This window comes from Gossypium hirsutum, chromosome D08 (assembly GCF_007990345.1).
Source record: "Gossypium hirsutum isolate 1008001.06 chromosome D08, Gossypium_hirsutum_v2.1, whole genome shotgun sequence".
NCBI lineage: Eukaryota > Viridiplantae > Streptophyta > Magnoliopsida > Malvales > Malvaceae > Gossypium > Gossypium hirsutum.
Window position 1 is genome coordinate 19,778,299 of NC_053444.1, and position 19,525 is coordinate 19,797,823.

A 19,525-nucleotide genomic window follows, 5' to 3' on the forward strand; every position below is an offset into this window, starting at 1 on the left:
AAAAAGAGAAAAGTTTTTAGGGTTTACCTTAGGTACATTGTACTCTTAAAGAGAGAATAAATGTTCAAAATTTGGAGAAGACATTATTAAGAGAGAATACTATAAACTTCAAGTATAAGTCGTAAAATAAACATGAACAATATAAAAAATCAATGATATGTACAAATAATCTATTTAATATAAGGATTAGTTTTAAGCCAAATAAGGATATAAGGATTAGTTTTATTTGTTAAATTTTTATATAAACTTATGTATTTTGTACAAATAATCTATTTGATTTTATACAAATAGCCTATTTAATAGTTTTATCTATATACAATTTTTATATGATTTTATACATTTTGTACAGATAATCTATATTAAATTTTATTTGTTAAATTTTGTACAAATATTAATTTTATCTGTTAAATATTATATACATAAATTTTTTTCATAATATTACAATCTTTATACAAAATCGAACAAAAGAAAAACTATAAAAGTGCTCAGTATTACAATTTCCAAAGATGACGTGGCCAATCACATATTTGCTTGCACTGGTTCTATCACCGCATAAGATTCTAACCCCACTTTTCCTTTTCTTCTATGTTGCCTATGTCCTCTCTATTTTTGTCTCCGATTCGATTCTATTAGTAGGAGAAAATCAGAAAAGAAAAAAAGCCACCCAAAAAATATATACTGGCATTGCATTTCAGACCCCTTTACTTTTGAATTATCAATTTTACCCTTATTGAAATCTCAACTCCTCTTGCAAGCAGGCACTCTCCTTTTGTACAGGGGTGCTGCTTTGGAGATCTGATCCAAAATTCATGCACTGATAGAGAGTGATTTTTCCATTTTTTTACGAGATGGGTATTCTGTTTACAAAATTGTTCTCTTCTCTATTGGGAAACAAGGAGGCTCGGATCCTTGTTCTCGGTCTTGACAATGCTGGCAAAACCACTATTCTTTGTATTATTTCTCATCCCTTTTTTTTTAATGTTTTAAGCGCTACCCATTTTTTCCTGCCGTGATTTATGAAATGGCCTTTCTCTCTCTCTCTCTCTTTATAATTTGAGGGTTTGGTTGCGGATCGGCTTCAAATGGGTGAAGTTGTCTCCACAATTCCAAGTTAGTCGTTCTTATTCTATTCTCTCTTTTCTTCTTTTGTGTAAAGCGGGATTATTGAGCATTTTGATATGTTGTGGGGAGATAGAATGGATAAGTTTTGATTTTCCATTAAGTAGATCAAAGGTTTCTTTAATATTTAAGAGTTGATATTTGATTTGTTATGTTCTTTATGGTGCAGCAATTGGATTTAATGTCGAAACAGTACAGTACAATAACATCAAATTTCAAGTTTGGGATTTAGGTATGCCGACCAGTATTCCTTGATCCACATCTTTAACATGTAGCGATGTCCTGTAATTTTGATTATATTTTCCTATCGATTCGATTGTTCGAAGGTATAAGAGTTGGAAAATTTTCGCAACATGCATCTATGTTAAAATCATATCAGAAGCACCCTAGCTTTCAAACTTTCAGAAATGTCAGGAAGATGAAACAGTTTTTATTGTGAGACTTTAAATCCTCTAGTTCTTATATCAAAGACTTCAACGAAGATATTTTTTTTACTTTTGTTACTTTAAATCTTAATTTTATAAACTAACCGTATCTGGCTTTCAGTTCTATGTTCTCTTTATCATCAGAGCTTTACTTTTTTGAAGCTGGATAAAGTAAAACTTTCACTAATTAGAGATGTCTGCCACAACCTATAGGAGAAATAAGAAACCATGGAAATTTAACTTTGTCTGCAACCCTATTTCTTATGCAATTTTACTATTATTCAACGCCATTGGACTTCGTCAAAAATTTAATATCTTAGGCCTAGTTCTGCAATTGAAAAGTGTTTTTGAAAAGTTTGGTTTGCAAAACGCGCTTTTGAAAAGTGTTGTGAGAAAGTGTTTGTCGTTTGTTAATTTCAAGTGTTTGACATTGCTAGCAAAAGTTGCAGTGGAAACTTAAAAGGTTCATTTAAAACATAATGTTGGAAATTAAAAATAAATTAATTTAGGTAATATTTAAATAATTTATACATGAAATATACAATTTAAATACTTTTTAAGTAATTAATAAATTATTTGTAAATTTAAAAATACATGAAATATTTTAAAATTTTAAATATAATGATAAATGATATTTAAATAATTTAATATAATGAGACATAAAATATAAATTAATATATATTTTAAATAGTTAATATAAATAAGAATATTTTGATAATTTTACTTTAAAAGGAAAAAACCAAAAGTCAAAGGTACCTAAATACTAGCATTTGCAATTGGGTGGAAAAATATTTTTTCACTGTACTTTCAATCCCAAAAGCCAAGAGTTTGGCATGGTGGTTGGGATTGAAAGCACTTTTTGGCCCCCAACCACAATGCCAAATGCGGCCTTAGTATAAGACCTAAATTGATTACATTGTTTTGTAAGTTTGCTTTCTTCTATCCTTCTGGGCTATTTAGTTTTATTCGTCAAACATAAGTGATGTCAACTCCTTGTCCTGATGACATCTTTATCATTTATTGATGCAGGCGGACAGACAAGTATCAGGTAACTTTCCTAACATGCAATTTTTCCTTTTTAATTCTTTCTTGTGCAAGACATTTTGTGGGCGACTCTACTATGAGATTTTTTCTGTCCTGAAGGTATATGTAAAGTTGTGCCTTTGTGCATCTAAAGCAGGCCATTGGCTACTTAGAGTCTTAGACCGTTTAATAGAGCTGTATTTTGTTTTGCTCTCAAAGTTATATGATACCCATTGTGTTCTGCTAGTTACAGAAAAGATAAGGTATATGTCCTATATATTTTTCATTTTATTGTGACTTCTTATGATAATGTTTATGCATAATAGAAGAATCATTTTGACACATTAGTTGTACAGATCAGTTAGTAATGAATTTTATAGGTGTTACCATAAAAAATAAAAAATAAAAAAAGAAAGAAAGAAAAAGAGCCATTGTACGACTGCTTGATTTTATACTTATCCAGCTAGTTGAACCAGATGTACCAAATGTCTGATTGGATATAGTTGTAGGATCTATTTAATTTAATGTCATTGAAACTTAGTTTTGCTAAAAATCATCTAAAAAGAATATCTTCAACAAGCCACAAGTTACCATTTTAGTCTCTTTTTTTACATGGTTGAGAGAGAGAGAGTATCTGAAACTACTTTTGCTGCACAATCTGAACCTAGATTTTAGGGCTGTTGTTTATTAACATTTCAATATTATTTTAAATGCCATTTGTTTTGCTTTTTTGGCATTAGATAAACCTATTTTTGAGTCTGTCATGGAATTTCAATGTAATGTCATGGTTTTCCTCTCTTTACACCACTTGTGTAATTAGGACTTGTGATTTAATTGATGAGCATTATTCCAGGTTTTTTTCAATGTTTAAAAGTTGTGAAATAAAGTTTTACATCCTACAGTGTATTTACGCCAGACAAAAAGATTGCTAATTAATCCTATTCAAGTTTAATATATGATTTATATATCACTTGTTCATTCTATTCAAGTTTTGTTATATGACTTATGTATTGTTTCTCTATATTCATTTAATAATATGCGGCTTCAAGAAATAGATCACCAGCCTAGTTTCTTATCTCTTTTGCACCACAGACCATATTGGAGATGCTACTTTCCAAATACTCAGGCCATAATATATGTTGTTGATTCAAGTGACACAGATAGGCTGGTGATAGCTAAAGAAGAATTTCATGCAATCTTGGAGGTAAACTCATCAAGATCTTTTTCTTCATATGTCTATATTTTAGTAGTGTAACAAGTCTTCATTAAATATTCCATGCTGTGTAGATGACATATGGATCTTCTTCAGGCTGTTGTATCGAAACGTTTGACAAAATGAAAAGAATGATGTTTGAATCCTTTCTATTATTGCCTTTCTGTCCCTTTCTTGAACGTTATTTCCCTACAGTTATCTTCAAATTTTAAATGGTATTTCAGGTTGTTATAGTCTTACGTATTGCTCTTCCTTTTATGTATTTCGTTTATTTATTTGAAGACCAATTCAGATAACTACTTTGTCTACTTGTCATCTGCCATGAAAAAGAAATGAAGTAAACATATTTTTATTTCTATTCTACAATCAATTAAAATGACTTTTTTATACATTTATACTGAACTACTACTGCTAGGTGCTTACAATATTTTTCTTTTTCCTTGTCAATGCTTTTTTTTTTTATGTATTTCCTTGCTTCTTTTGTAATAGTTTAAAGTGTGAATCTTGGCAGGAGGAGGAGCTAAGAGGAGCAGTAGTTCTTATTTTTGCAAATAAGCAGGTTGGTACCTTTTTTATTTATTAATTTCTTCTTCTTGGACCTGGGGTAGAACTAGTTCTTTTGCTTATATTGTGTGTGACATTGAGCAAAAGCTGGTGGTTATGGGCATCGTATTTGAAGCACTTATTGCAAGAGGAAATAATATGCAGTTTCTTATGCTTACTGGGGAACATATATGTTTGAGAGTTTGGATTTTGTTTATCTGACACATTATGAGGATGGATACATCATGTATAATAAATTAATCATGAATATAAACTTTTTCATGACTTCTATTGCTCGAATTATAGTGGCAAATTTATAATCCAAATCCAATATTTAAAATTTAAGTTCCCAAATACATCCTCAAAAATGTTGGCTGAGAAAAGAATAATATTTTCATTTGGTGATAAAATTTAGTAAGCCACTTGGGTTATTTTATTTGTGAATTTTTCTTGGAGTTAAGGTCACATTTTTGGAGTATACAGGATCTTCCAGGTGCACTTGATGCTGCTGCAGTGACAGAGGCTTTGGAGTTGCACAAGTTAAAAAGCCGCCAATGGGCTATTTTTAAAACATCGGCAATTAAAGGGGAAGGTCTATTTGAAGGTTTGGACTGGTAGGTTTTGGATCACATGTAGTTCATGTTTTTCTTTAACTTGATTGCCAAAATCTATGTTACTCGACCCTGGTGTGAGTATCCAGCACGTGTATGATTAGAATTTTCAAAGTTCTTTTTATGCATGTTTGGAGGTCATATCCATGTGTCCAACAGGAGTATTGGACACGGGTACTTGAAGAAAAATGAAGAATTCAAGCAACATAAGCTAAAATTGCTCCTCAAATACACAAAATTCGACATTTAGATTTAATGCCGGCCTATGCTATGATGAGATTCATTTCATGAATTTATGAATAACAAGTTCAAAGTTGGCGATGTCCATTTTCAGTTCATTTATGTTGAAAAAAGGAACAAGTTCCAAAGTAAATCCATCTGCTCCTTGAAAAAATATTTGTTTTTTTAGTAGTAGAATGCTATGCACATTTGATTAATTTATGTTTATTAACGTTACCATGCCCGTAAGAAGGTAAGACCCCTGTAAACGATTGCTTGCAATTCCGATGTTTTACTTCATTCTGTTCACTTTTAGGACACAGTTTTAGCCAATTAAGATTGATAATACCTAGTAATTCAGATAATTGAAATGCATTTCCAGTTCTTGACTCCATGAACTTATTTGTCTTCAATGTAGGTTGAGTAATACACTTAAATCCGGAAGTGGCTAATCCTTAGGTCTGAAGAATTAGAAGCTTGCTTCTATGTGGGTCAGGCTGGAGCCAGGAACGATGTTTGCTTCTTATAATCTATTAGAAATTTGCGTCATCAGCGAAGGTGTGTCAATTTACTGCATTGATTTTTGTTTTTAATTTTTCTTTCTCGAGAAAGCTTCTAGTGTACATGTAAAATATTTTGTTAAAGATTAACCATTTTATTCTTAAATTGTTTCTACATTTTGTATGTCCCTAATCTAAAATTTCAATTTCACGTTAGGAAACAAAATATATAGTTTGATAAAATCTGGTTGTTAAGTGTATTACGTATCAGACTCAAGACGTTAATGGGGCGTTTGGGAATGCTTTTGGAGTTTTATAAGCACCAATTGGCAGCAAAGCAATCAAAATTATTCACTCAAACGTAAAAGTATGTGTAAGTTGGGATTTAGGTGGTGTTTTATTTTAGCTTTTGTGTTTTTAAGTAAAATTTTCAAAATATCTTTATCTATATTATTATTAAAATTTTTTACTGTCGCAAGTAAATTGGGTATTAACTCGGCTAGGAAAATTACTAAAATATTTTTTCATAATTAAAATAAATTATATTATTCAAAGATACTTTAATCCTTTCATTTAAAAAACAACAAAAATATGCATGTGGTGGAATTTAAAATCATGCTAATTGCATTAGTAAATTCTTAGATTAACAATTCAATCATAGCTTTATTTTAATATTTTTTATACATTTTAATTTTACTATTCGTATTTTATTGCCTCCATCAATTGTATATATTAACAATGTTATTGATTGAATTGGGGTCACAAATTGATTCGACATCAACTCAAGATTCATGATAACATCATGATAAACAATTGTATTCATATAGTATTATTAATCTAATGCATTTATTTGTTTAAATTTCATTTTACTTACAACTTAAATTTTTTTTTTTCATTTTAATATCGTATATATTTCATTTAGTATTATTAATTAGTTTCAAACAGTACATTTTATTATTTATTTTATCTTATTTTTAAGCACACTTTTATATTCTAAATATATGGTTTTCATGTGCATACATTGAAACAAAAATGTCAAGTTGAAGTTACCCCTATCATACCTTGCGATTACTCTCGAACTTCCCAAAGGGAATTGTATTGTTTTACGAAAATGACAATATCTTGAGTTACAAAATTCAAAATTGGATAATTCAAAAACCTTTTCAAAAGGAACTTGAAGATATACAATTTAGGCACAAGAGTCGGCTTCAAAAGCTAGTTAGAGCATCTCGAAAAGTCTATTTGAAGTTACCATATAAATTCTTAGACGATAGGTTTTGGATTCTTGCGTTATTTCAATATTTGCTTTCAACTAATTGAATCTTCTCTATTATTCTCTAACTCACAAATTACACGATGTGTGAGTATCATTCTAAACACAAACATAACTATTGAATCAGAACTCTCCAAATAAAAAAGATTCATGAATAAACTCTATTTTATTGAATAAGTGATTGACAATTACAAAATTTTAATTTTCATCAATTCGAGGATTTTCATTCGTCTATTCTCTTCAGCCAATGTGAGATATTTATATAGAGTTTATTAAGCTATAATTATTTGGCATTACTAATAAAATAAAAGTGTCCTAGGTTGTATTTAACAACATTGTGCCTCCTCGCTTGCTTGGGCAACAATGCTTCTTTACGCATATGGTCGGCCACCTATTGACCCTTGTTGGGTCACAGTAAGGCCCACACATGTATTTTGAACTCTTGATTTATTTTAGTTAATAAACTAAAATTTATTACTTAGTTAAGTAGTTTACATAAGTTTTATTTTAATCTCGTTAAAGTCATGATGATTTCATCATATTAAAATGCATATGAAACTATATTTTATTAATTTTATTTCATTTTGAATAATTAGATAATATGATCTCTTAATTTAGCTTCACTTCAAATTCATTATTTAATCCAATTAAATATATATCTAAAGTCACTAAATGTAAAATCTCGAAAAGAATTCTGCTATATAAGTGAGGAGTTACACCGAGAAGATACATAGTGAAATTTCTCGGTTAAAAGAAATGTGATATATCAGTGATTGTAAAGAAGGATATTGGATACTGGAGAAAATTGAAATAAGTAGTATGTTGTGAGATATTAATTCGAGGTATGAACTAAATTGTAGATAAGTGAAAAGTGAAGGGGTTAAATTGTAAATATAAAATGTTGAAAGACTAAAGTCACAATTATACCAAAAGTGGGAATGACTCAATTGCAAATATTAAAAAATTTAAGGACAAAATGATAATTTTGCAAGTGAGAATTTTTGGTAAAATTATCAAAATTCTCTTAGACGTGTATTGAATTTGAACTATTGAATTTACTTTATGATAAAGGATTTAATATGGGTCATTGGATCAAACATAAAAATATTTATTATAATTATTAATTCATGAAATTGTGGTACAATATAAGTTCTTGGGTCTTGATGAAAAGTGAAATGAAATTATGACCATTGGATAAAAATCATGATGTTGGGATATTTTATTAATATTATTATTTTATTAAGATAATTATTAAAGAAATGTGAAGAATTTTCTTCATATTTATCCATGCTTTCAACGTCCCATGTGTGGAGAAAGAGAAAAGTTTGGTTTTCTTACAGTTTGGTCTTTTTCTATTAAGTTCCAATTTTTCAACCTAAAATCTTAGGAATTTCTATAGCAACTAAACAAAAAAAGTGACGTTGAGATCCTAGTGAGCTTGTATATCACCTTGGAATCAAGAGACTTGAAGATTGAAAGTGAAGAAAGTTAAAAGAAGTGTGAGAAATCAATGTTACAAGAGAAAAGAGAAGAAAGTAATGAAAGAGTTGTAAACAAATGAATAGAAGTGACAAAAGTGTGGATGGAAGAGAAGAGAAGCAAAGGAAGGGAAATCTAACAAAAGAAAGGTAAGTACTAGTATGAATTCTATGTATTTTTCAAAGGATTGAAGTGAATTATATGATAAGGTTAGTGTAGTGAATGTGAATTAAATAAAAAAGTAATATTAGTATGAAAAATTCATGTGGCACCCCACACTCGAGCTAGGCAATAGATTTGAATCTAAGATGTCACATCCATTGCTATAGCAACTCAAACAACAATCATATTTCATTAAATCTTAAAACTTTTTTATAGAATCTTAAAATCGTATTGAAATCATTTAAAATAACTTTTTAGGTTTTCGAGACCATAAACAAGCCTCAAAAAGTCGAAAATGCTTAAAACAGGACAAAGGCCAATGCTCTGCACTGTGGTATGGGTACAAGTAGGGATAAGTATGTAACTATAGAATTTAGCATTCTGCCACAGTTGTTATACTAGAAGGACCTGATATCAATACCTTTATCTTTGGAGCCAAAATTTGACTTGAAAATCACTTGTTTCGATACCTATGAGCTCAATACCAAAACATGGACTTAAGGGATTTGAAAATCAAGTTTTAGACCATGAACACTACTATCGAAATTCCTCTAAACATAGTAAACATAAAACATACTAAAAGAACAAACATTTACAAGTAAAATTATTTCATGAAATATATTCAAACTAATTCATCAAGCATCCTAAAACATATTCACCATATACTCAAATATATATGTGGTACAAAAATTGTTATGCACACATATTGACATACAAAACACATTTAAAAGAATGACCATAGTTCAAACTACATGACTATAAGGTACTAACCAAATTCAACATGTAAGACTCGTATAGTTCCTTAGACTTAGGAACATGTCATGTACTAATAACTTCCAAATGAACATTACAATCACTTGACTCGTATAGTTCAAACTACACGCTGAGTATTGAAAGCTTAGAGTGGTGCTAACATATTTTGATTTTAACACAAAAAGCATTAAGCAAATAAGCATACTAACATGACACATCACTAAACTAAGTTCTATTATATTCACCAACAAACATATCACCAGCCACCTTTAGGATATTTATTCAATCTTTTCATATGACAAACATTTCACATTTCAATATCATATCTAAGCCATCTTTTATTTACACATTTTAACCCCTATTGACTGAATGCAAACTCTAGTACGGATACATGAATTAATCTCCAAACACATTGGAATATATACTCTTGATCCTCATGATATTATAATATAAGAGCAGTGGCGAAGATAGGGGGCTGGCAGGAGCCTTGCCCCCCCTCTAAAATGAAAATTTTTTTATTTAAGCCTTTTATAATTTATAAAATTTTAAATTAGTAATGGTAAAATTGTACTTTTCCCCCCAAAATAATAAAAAATTGATTTAATCATTTAAAAATTATAAAGATATAGACTATTAAAATAGTGAAATTACATATTTACTATCATAAAAATATACAATTTAATTTCGCCCCCAAAAGAAATTCTGGCTCTGCCATTGTATAAGAGCCAACAATATGTTCTTGACTATCATGATATTATATGAGAACATTCCCACCCTTAAGGTATTATACGAAAGTCAACTAGAATGTGCATAAGCACTAAAGCTTCCTCTAACACAAGCGAATTCTGCGAGATGCCAACTATACTTGAAACTCTATCCAACATTGTTAATAGAATATATGCAAGTTTTATTATTATCAATATACAAATCATTATCATTTTCATCAAGAATCATCACATGACATCATAAACATATAAATTTTAGTGTATCATCATTTTAAACAATACATACCAATTCTTTTAGACTTTATACTTTATAACCATTCACAATATCATCAATCAATACATTACTTTAAGTCATTAAATTAATTGTTTTCATATTTTAAATAAAAAACATAAAAATTTTAAAAATATATTTTCAAAAAAATAATGGAAAAATATCTTCGAAAATAAAAAATAAAAGATAAAAATAATTTTAAAAATACAAAAAATTTCATAATTCAATGTTATCTAAACTAGATCAGATGGCAAGTTATATTAGGAACTGGTTGGGGCATCAATTCGGCAAGAGGTAAAAAATAATTGACTCACGAAATGGTATAGATTAGTTGAATTTAGCTAAAAAAATTGGTTGAACCAATTTTGAGTAGGTTTGACCAATTGGTTCTTAAAACAATGGGTTTGATCAATTCAAAGCAAATGAAGTATTAAAAAATATAAAAATATTTAAAAAAATATAAAAAAACATATCAACTTCCAATTCAATTGATTTTTAGTCTGGTTCAACCAATTCGTATCAGTTCACGTGTCAACCAGTTTTTTTACCTCTCACTGGACCAATACCCAAATACCCGATTGGTTCTTGATCTTATCGATCTAGTCTGACTTAGATAACATTGAATTTTGGAATCTTTTATATTTTAAAAATATATTTTTAATTTTTTTAATTTTTAAGAAAATTATAATTTTAAAATTTTACATTTTTAAGTAAGAAAAATAATAATAGTAAAAAGATTTACATACTTTTGAAGGGTATGGACCAAATTGACAAAACAATGTAAATGTTGAGGGCAAAAGAAGTTTAAAATTTTTAAAATCTAGAAGACCTGTGAACCAGTACGGACAGGTTGAACCGGGCTAAAAAAATAGTTGAACTACCTATTTAATTTTTTAATATTTTTTTAATTTTAATTTTAATAATTTATTTGCTTTGAACCGATCGAACCGGTCCTTCCGGGAATCAATTGGTTAGACCAATTTGCAATTAGTTCAATTGTTGGTTTAATCGATTTCTTTAGCTTGATTCAACCAGTCCGTATTACCGGTTCGTAGGTTAACCTATTTTTACCTTTCATTGGACCAATACCCCAAACGGTTCCCAGTTCGATTGGTTGGTTTAGTCCAGTTTAGGTATCATTGAATTTTAGAAATTTTGTTTATACTTTAAAAAATCATTTTTAGTTTTAGTTTTTTAATTTTAAAGAGTTTTTATTTTTTTTAAAAGCCTTTTTATTTTAAATATGAACTTTTTTCGTAAATTTTTAAAATTTTTATGTACATTTAAAGGATAAGGACCAAAATGACAAAAAAAATGTAAATGTTGAAGGCTAAAAAAGTTATTTTACCTTTGAAATTGTTAACTTTAATGACAAATTTAAATGGAGGGACTAAGATTTTTAAATAAAAAAAGTAAAGAGACTCAATGTCTCAAAATTAAATAATAGTGACTAAAATATAAATTTCAAAAAGAGTACAGGACCTTTGACATATTGAAACCTAAAATTTATAATATTATTTTCGTTTTTTTACTAATTTCTAATATCACATGCATTGCATATAATTTTAAGGGTTTTATTTTTAATTAATTATTAAATAATGTAGTTGAAATTATTGTTACCTATAGTAACCTATAATATTAATTTGAAAAAAAATTGATGAATTAACATTAATATTATAGTAAACTATAATAATTAAATCAATTTAAAATTAATATTTAAATAATTTATTTAGTTTTACACATGCTTGATAATCCAAAATAAAAACAATATAATAGAAATCTTTTTCTACAAAAAAAAATGTGAAAAATGGTAAAACAAATAAGAGCTACTTATCACTTAAAAGGAGAATATTTTCAATTAATTCAATTCAATTCAATTTATTTTTATTTTATTTATTTTAATATTATATTGTCCTATAACAATTTTACATTTAAAATTTGACTTTTTTTAGAATAATGTGAAATGTTTAAAAATTAAGGATAAAATATATAATTTTTTATAATTTAAAATCTATATTTATCAAACAATCTAATTATATTCCATAATTAATTTTAAGTAATATATTAAACAGATTTTATAACTTAAATTCATATACTTAATATTTCAATACTTATTTTTTCAGCACTTCATTTTTCAATTTATTTAATAGCATCTAAATTAATAAACACATTTAATAATAGTAATTAAACTTTCTTTTCAAAACAAACCCACAACATATTTTTCACCTACACCAAACAAATAACAGTTAGATTAAAAAATAATTTTTAGAGTGCTTGATTTAGTATAAACAACTTACATATTTTTTTAAAAATCATAATGTTACATTACTTTATCATCAATTAAAATAATCTTTGATTACTCTCTAGTGCCATTGTTATTCGAATATGATTATATATTGTCTCTTCTAAAAATCATTGTTTTAAAGGTGAATATTTGATACACTGGCCGTGTACTTTTTTTATTTCACAAACAACCTTAAAAAATTGGCATGTGTCTATTTTTTAAAAATATTTTATTATATCTCAGTAGAACACTTGTTAACCCCCTAATAATGCTTGTGGAGTCTAAAAACTCCACTATGAACCAAATATTTTCCTTAGTTTTAATGCTACATTATTATTTGTATATAATTCTAACTTATTAACTCTAATAATCTCCAACTTTTATACTGATAACTTTTCTTAAATGCTACTTGATTGAATATGCTTAACTACTGGCCATTATTTATAGAACTAAACTTAAATTTTGATTGGTCTATAACTTTGATTTTAATTAAGTGATAATTAAGATGAGTAAAGTTTTATTTAAATAACTCCACTCTACATCAATAAAATTAACACCACTTTTTTTTTTAAATTAACACAACTTTTTTTTATCTCAATTTTTTAACTAATAATGGTAAATTTAAAATTATAATTATAATTATCACAACTTTTTCATATATTTTATGGTTAGAGTTGTATTCAAGTGATAATTTTATTTTAAAATTAGCACAATTTTTTAATTAATAGTTCTAAATTAATTATAAAATATTTTTAAAGTTAAATTAATAATATGATGAAAAGTAAATGTTATTCTCACCTATTGAAAAGTTTTTCAAAACTCATTCTTATATATATTATAGATAATATTGATGATGTGACATCATGTATAATTTAAAAAAAATTAAAAGTTTATAAAAAAGAAAAAAAAATGAGGTTGCAAAAACAAAACAAAATCTCCATAATCTTTTAGCAGTGGGTTTAAATGGGCGCTGTATTTACCTACGGTTAGTGTAAAAACAGTGATGGCGGTGTGATTAAATATTGTAGCGTGAGATAAAAAGTAAGCTAAATGCACCGCACTACACCCACCGCCCATCCATACTCACCCTAAATCACTCTTATCAACAAACCCAATTTCTTTTGGGTAAAATATGAAAATGGCTATAAAACTATTACCCATGTTTCATTTTGGTCATTAAACTTTTAATACTTTCGGTTTAGTCACTAAACTATTCGAAATCAATTTTTTTGCTCACCAAACGTTAATAGTTGTTTAAAATTTGACAAAAGTGCTGACATGAGCTTTTTTTTATTGATCTAATAACAAATTTAGCCCTCTAATATTTACACATTCTATCAATTTGATAGTATATATAATTCAATAAATTTAGCCCTCAATGTTTACAAAATTGATCATTTTATCCCACTAAAATGATTTATTCCCTTTTTTTATGTTTTAAGAATTATATAATTTATTCCTTTTTTGCTCAATCAGATCAAGCCACATTAAATCTTCAACAGTATAGCCAAGCACTGAGTCATCCATGGCAACATCCAACTCAGTTCGGGTCACGGCTGCCCAGATGACTTCGTCAAGGATCTCGCCTCCAATTTCTCCACTTGTTCTCTCATCGTCAAAGTAAAAGACAATACCTTCTATTAAACTAAGCCTTATTGGATAGTATGTTTTGGTATAACAAATTAAAGTGTTTTTGAATAAAAGTAAAGTTGAGAAATTTCATAAAATTAAGTTGAAATGGTTTCAATTGAGTCAATCATTTTCAAATATGTAATCATTTTCAAACAAGTTAGAATTGCTCTAGGATTAAAAGTATCGATACTTTTTATCTAAGTATCAATATTCTACAAGATATCGATACCCCTTTGTTAATCGATACCAAATTGACATTCTGGAATTTGTATCCTCTGCTAGGTATCGATCTGGTATCGATTTTTTTCATAAAAGTATCGATAATTCCCTTAGGTATCGATATTCCTACTCCAACGGTCACTAAAATTAGTATTAATTACAAAAAATATTGATACCTTTTTAGTAGGTATCAATACTCATTGTTGCAGCTGAAGTTAATGACCTGGTATTTCATCCCAACGACTATATTCACTTCTACAACAACCACAATGGTTGGAAATCAATTAGAAGGTATAAATACCATCTTCCAAAGGTTTAGCAACATGAAGAGCAATGTGCAAAACTTAAAGATAAATCAAAACAACCTAGAGCTTAATTCTTTCACACCTTTTCTTGTAGACACTTGTGAGCTTTCATTGTATTCATTTAGCTCAAGTGTTCTTCTTTGTATTTTGTGCTTAATTGGCAAACATCCTGATCTTGTAAGGATTGTTTCTTTGTTTGCTTATTTGTTTCTCTTTGAGAGAGGGTTAATTCTTAAGGTTTGGGTAGAAACCTTAAGGGAGTTGTATCTTAAGATTTTAGGGTATAAATCTTAAGGGAGATTGTAAGGTTAAACCTTGTCCTTAATGATTGCCAAATTAGTGAATTTGGGAAAATCCTTATTTATGGTAAGCTAAGGTAGTGGAGTAGGCAATTGGGGTCGAACCACTATAAATCCTTGTGTTCTTTATTGCATAATTTTCATTGCTTCCACCACAACATCTCAAAGGCCTATTCAACTTCCCTATTGACGATCTCGAGTTGATCCTTACAAGCTAACACCTTCCTTTTTAGTATAATTTAATTTGAATTTTAATGAATTTGTAATTATTTTATAATTTCCTTCATTGATAAACCCCACAAAAAAAAAAGAATTTGAATTTAATAAATTAAAAACGACTTCCAAGAGTTAGTTAAATTGGATTTAGTTATTCATACATTTTTAGAAAACATGAATTTTTGCATAATAGGTATTAATGTGTGTATATATATATTTTTTATGATTAATAATAATTAGAGGGGGTGAATTGGTGTTAAAAAATTTAAGCAAAGATGACAAACAATTGAGACTTGAGAATTTATAGTGGTTCGGTCTTAATTGTCTATATCCATTATCTTAGCTTACCACAACTAATGATTTCCCAAATTCACTAGATTTGAACCTTTTAAGGACAATGTTTAACCTTTATAATCTCTATCCTTTCACAAGGAAAAGATAGGGCCACTTCCCTTTTAAGGTTTTCTACCCAAAACCTTAAGTAAATCCTCACAAAAATGAGAAATAAAATTTGGAAAGGATTATCAACTCTAAAAGGTTGATGGATAATAATAAAGCACTCTCACACAACAATACAACACTTGAAAAAATGAATTAGAAATAAACCCACAAGTGTGTACAAGAGAAAATGAGAATAATAATAAGAAAAATTAGAATTGAACTCCTGATCTTTGTGTTCTTGTTTCTTGTATTCATATGAGTGTCATTGAATGACATTTATACCTTCTCATTGAATTATGGATATAACACCTTATACTTGACCCGGTTGCTAGTTCCAGGTATAGGATGAAACATTAACTCAAATAATTTAACGCTATTTATGATTATACTTTTGTTACATACTTGAACAACTTAAAATTTCAAAATTGAACTATTAAGATTTGTACAGAACTAGTGATAATTTTGACAAATTTAATTCCCAAATCTATTTATAAGTTTTAATTTAAGACTCAGTTACTGAAACAATTACTCAAATCCCAAGGCATGGCTTCTAAGGAAACCCCTCTATACGCGTAAAACAGCTACCACACCCTCCACAAAATCTGGCTTAGTCCCTCCTCTTGATTTTCAAGTATTTATCTACCTTGCATCCCAGCAATAGTTTTATAAGTTCAGAAAAACTTAGTGAGGTGTATACATAAAATTAATGGAAAACTGCTTAAATCTTAAGAAAATAAAATTCTAGGCACATAATTGAACTCCCTGGGTTTCGTAGGAGGATAAACAAACTTAGCTGGAAAGGCTAAAGCCTCATTCTCTTTTAGTAGACTATTGGCAAACATAATCCTTGGTCTGGCCATAACCATACTCTATCTAGAGATATTCTCTCATGGGTTCTCCTCTGATTATCGTTGTTTCAGACTTTCATTATACCCTTTTCATGATATACCACATCCATAATACTTATATTCACTACCTTTGACTGGCGACAACTATTGGCATTTACCCAAGTATTTGCCATAATTTTGGATCCTTACCTGAATAAGATCTTTTCCTAATATCCTCTTTCCTTAGTGGACTAATGCCTAAGATGTACTCCATAGTACTTTTTCTCTTAATCTTGTCTCTCAAGGTACTTTAATGGGTGGTAGCCTTACAAGGTCTTTTTCGTGTTACAGGTCCTTGATGGATTCCCACTTCTCAAAATTTTCTAACGAACTTTATTGGTCATTTGGCCTTCTGTAGGCATTTACTCTCATGAAGCCTCTTGACGGACTTCTCACCCTTTCAACTACCTCTTTGTTGATTGTTGATATAATATCTTAACCTATAATAATCCCATTTGTATCTACTTAGCTAATATGGGTTCCACAATTTCTTTAGCGGATTCTTACTGGCGGTTGCCACTTATGCCAGTTTGTTTAAGGAAATTCTCTGTTCTTTCTCGCATGTCGGTGTTAAGGCACTTCTTTGGCTTCACCCACCATTTCACTTTGGTGAATCCCCATGTTATCTCGTTTTCTTGTATTCCTAAACGTGCCAAGGCCATTCCACATTGTAACTTGTCGTGTGAGTCACGCCGCGACTTCTTCCTTATACCCTGGTGGAACTCCTAGTTTATCATCTTGTGGACCCCATATGTTGCCATAGTCGATCGATGACCTTACATATTGTAACCTCATGTTTATTGTTCTAGCGAACTCTATTGATTGCCATAGCTGAGCTATTGTCTTACGCCTTGTATCCCCATGTTTAAAGTCGCGGCAGACATTATTGGTTGTCATAATCGAGCTATGGTCTTACACCTTGTAGCCCCGTGTTTAATATCCTAGTGGACTTTATTGGTTTCCATAGTTGAGCTATGGTTTTGCATCTTGTACCATTTTCACGATGTCGCCTCGAAGGATTTTACCGTCGTAGCGGTGTCGCTTTAGCAAGCCAGTCGATAACATTCAATGATACTTCCCAAACTTCCTTGAATCCCTATTTTAGTCTACTTATACCTCCTTTTCTCCAACTATTCCCATCTTCAACTACCCCATTATGGTACTTCCCTACGTACGCTGCATATCGTATATATTACAATCATTTCGCAAAAACAATTTTATTTATTTCATTAAGATGTAGTTCGCCACCCATTAATACTTCAATTCGTAACTAAATAAACATCCAATATACATGCATTCAAGCATACACAGTCACCATGTTCATACACAACTATGAGTTTAGACTGTACAAAACAAATAGACACATTAATCATTAGTTCAATATCTTCAATCGCCTAGAAATGGAGCATAGAAACTCACATTGCTTCCTTAATCTTGGTCAGCTTAGCTTGTCCAACCACCAGAGCCTCCTTCATCCTTGCAGCTGAGCATGATAACCATTCATTAATTAATTTGAAGGTATTCAACCTTAAACTTAAAACCTAGTTTACAGAAACTTATTAGGAGTCATTTTCCTCCTTTCTCAAATTCTTGAGCATAGAGAGTTAAGAAGCTTACTTGTTCCTCAATCTTTCTACTTTCAGACTTCAAATTCTCACGACTTCTACTCCATGCAATGTTTTCCTAAGTTCTCCTTTTCTTCGGAGCAACTGAAAAAGGCAATAAAAGTAAAAAGAAATTTGCAGATAGAATTGATGAGGATTTTCTATTGCAAGAATTTCCACTTTCACTTATATATAACTCTTATCCACGATCTCCCAATCTCTTTTAGTCAATCATTGACAATCATTATGTTTCCCACTTAGAACCATTCGATTCCATCATAACCAAACTAGAATTGAAACTTAACTATTTACTCGACAGACACAAAACTTTCCAAATTTCCAGTTGTAACATCTCGGTTTTAGTGAAATTAAAATAGTGATTTTGAGACAACAAATTTGACATAAAAATATTTATTTTATTAATTATTTAATGTCTACAACATGTTAATAGTGTCATATAAAAATTTCGTTAAGAAATTTTATCATTTGCATGCTTAATTTGATAAAAGGACTAAATTGCTTAGGATGCAAAATTTGAGTTCTATTAGTAAAAGGTGTCAAATTGCTATGAAATTGGAATATGAGTTGCCTTAAATGGTAATTAGACCATTAATATTAATAGTGGACAAAGATGGACATCTTTTAATGGTTTTAAAGATTATTATTATAAGGTTAATTTAGTAAATTGAAAAATAAGCATAAAATAAAGTAAATAAAGAAATATATCATCTTTTATTCTTCTCCAACTAAAAATACTAGGGCAAGACACCATTTTTGAACATTCATCATTCGACCATCTCTCTCTTTTGCATATAAAGAAAAACATTGTACAGATTTAGATCGGAGAAAGGAAAAAGTGTTGGATTAGCCGATCATAATTCTTCGTTTGTGACTGAGGTAAGTTCGTATATTTAATTAAAGTTTTAGTACGCTTGAATTAAATTCTATTATGTTATGTTATGATATTATGAATCTACGAAAATATCCAACGAAGTTTTGACGACTTTTGGATCCTGTTTGAACCATAGAAATATATAGGATACAAATGACATGTCATTAGGGGTTACTGTATTTCGAGTGCTGGTCTTGAACGTCTTACCGGTGGCTGAGTTTTCGGTATGTGTCGTGGTTACCTGACAGCTTGTGTGAGTAGCATTGTGTAGCTATATTCTGACTAACAGCTTATGTGAGCAGACCCATTTTTGGCCCGAAAGAGAGCATTTATATGAGATAGGAGAAAGTATGGTTTCAACCATATGTTAGTACATAGTGTGCAAGATTTCTACGTATCTGATATCATTCTAGTGGTTCAATAAGTATAC

At 29.3% G+C, this 19,525-nt stretch overlaps 1 protein-coding gene across 2 annotated transcripts; it reads left to right on the forward strand.

Annotated features, from left to right (window-relative positions):
* Positions 1 to 551: 551 nt before the first annotated feature.
* LOC107909202 (ADP-ribosylation factor 1) lies at positions 552 to 5,837 on the forward strand. Of its 2 annotated transcripts, none has more exons than XM_041099190.1 (8): positions 552 to 951; positions 1,072 to 1,110; positions 1,289 to 1,351; positions 2,574 to 2,592; positions 3,660 to 3,771; positions 4,292 to 4,339; positions 4,807 to 4,937; positions 5,572 to 5,837. In XM_041099190.1, exons 1-8 carry the CDS (start codon positions 849 to 851, stop codon positions 5,603 to 5,605), a joined length of 549 nt encoding a protein of 182 aa, XP_040955124.1. In that variant the 5' UTR covers positions 552 to 848; the 3' UTR covers positions 5,606 to 5,837. The 2 variants fall into 2 exon arrangements, with proteins under 2 accessions (XP_040955124.1, XP_040955125.1); XM_041099191.1 differs by having other exon boundaries at positions 553 to 951; positions 1,059 to 1,110.
* Positions 5,838 to 19,525: the final 13,688 nt, after the last annotated feature.